The 1,518-nt window shown below is 37.0% G+C and overlaps 1 protein-coding gene across 1 annotated transcript in view; it reads left to right on the forward strand.

Annotated features, from left to right (window-relative positions):
• LOC107625321 (pre-mRNA-processing factor 19) overlaps positions 292 to 1,518 on the forward strand; it is a gene marked incomplete at its 5' end in the record, with an annotated part of 10,459 nt that continues 9,232 nt past the window's right edge. The window contains 2 exon segments of the mRNA XM_016327938.2: positions 292 to 323; positions 442 to 527. Of these exon segments, the coding sequence (XP_016183424.1) occupies positions 311 to 323; positions 442 to 527 (99 nt within the window).

Consider the following 1,518-nt stretch of genomic DNA (forward strand, 5'->3'; position numbering starts at 1 on the left):
GCCCACTGCACACACACTAAATAAAAGCCCAAACAAGACCCAAGGAATACTGCCAAATAAGCCCAATACTGTGGTGAGGCGGGTTTTCTTCGAATACCTTAAATTAGCTTGAAGCCTTGAAGCCCCCCGCCCTTCTTTTTTCTCTCTCCCGTATTCTGTTTCTCATTTTTTATAGTCTCCCTTAATCTGTTAGCGGAGTAGTTTTTTAGTTTTTACTTTTGCTCAAAACCACAAAACCCTAGCTCCCTCCGTCTCTCTCTGTCTCTCACTCTGTCACTCACTCACTCACTCACTCACTCGTGTTTTAACTATGAACTGCTCCAGTAATCTCCCTCCCTCTCTCTTCTATAATTCGATTGCTCTATGCTTCGTAGTTTTGTTCTCATTTATTTCCCCCTGATCTGACTTCTTATTGTTGTTGTTGTTGTTGTGCGGTTGCAGTTTCCGGCGAGGTGCCGGAAGACCCAGTGGTGTCTAAGAAATCCGGTCTTCTTTTTGAGAAGCGGTTAATTGAGACGCACATAGCGGTATTCTCTATCTTTCTCTATAGATGTTTTGCTGTTCAAATTATTGGAAGACACGATTTTATTTTTTAATTGTGGAGTAGTAGAAGGTGAATGCGGAGAAATGTTGTGAGTGAAATGGTATAGAAAGGTTCGCTCTTTCAAGTGGTTTTTGTTCAAGGGTTTGGTTGTAACTTGTGAAATTGAGGAGCTTCTGAAGTGAGAAATTGACTTGTTTATGTTTATATAGCCCATCTTCCCATGTGTCCAATATTTGCATTACTATTATACTTCGCTGTTGCATAAATTTCTATTTCTTTTTGTTGCTCTATTATTTACCTGCTGTTTTGTTTCTATTTTAATCTGATTTCTCATATGGAGCACAAAACTTTGTTGTTGTTGCGTATGTGGTCCTTTGCACGAAGAGTTGATGGGAATCCTTTTGAATTTGAATATCTTTTATTTTTTTTTAGTTTGTTTATTTGTTACATTTTTATTTTGTTCAGTTTGGGCAGCTAAACTTGATATGAACTTAAAAGAATAATCTGTTATATATTTCTTTTGATATAAGATGAAATTCATTCAGATGAAGAGAAGAATAATACAGGATAGAGGAGGACTAGAGTTCCTATAGAGAAGAGCAAAACAACCAAAAGAACCTTAAAGCATAGCTTTCCAATCTCTCAACATGTCTGAGAGGAAAAGTCATCTATAAAAATCATGAGTTTTATACCCAAATAGTAGCCAGGAATATAATCTTATCCCGTAAAACATGCTTGTTGGAAATTTGTCATTGAAGTGTGTGTGCATTGTTTTCTATCCAAGTACTCCAAATAGTGGTGTATGCTATACAGCACCATAAAGATTTTTCTATTTGCTTCTTTCCTACTTCCAAAACCAACAAATCTAATCAAAGCTAACTGATCTAAGGTTGCAGGGCACCCAACATTCCTCAAAGATTCCAAAGAAATTGTTCCATAAAGTACATCCCCAGGACAGCAGAATCAGATGTGAA

This window comes from Arachis ipaensis, chromosome B02 (assembly GCF_000816755.2).
Source record: "Arachis ipaensis cultivar K30076 chromosome B02, Araip1.1, whole genome shotgun sequence".
Taxonomy (NCBI): Eukaryota; Viridiplantae; Streptophyta; class Magnoliopsida; order Fabales; family Fabaceae; genus Arachis; species Arachis ipaensis.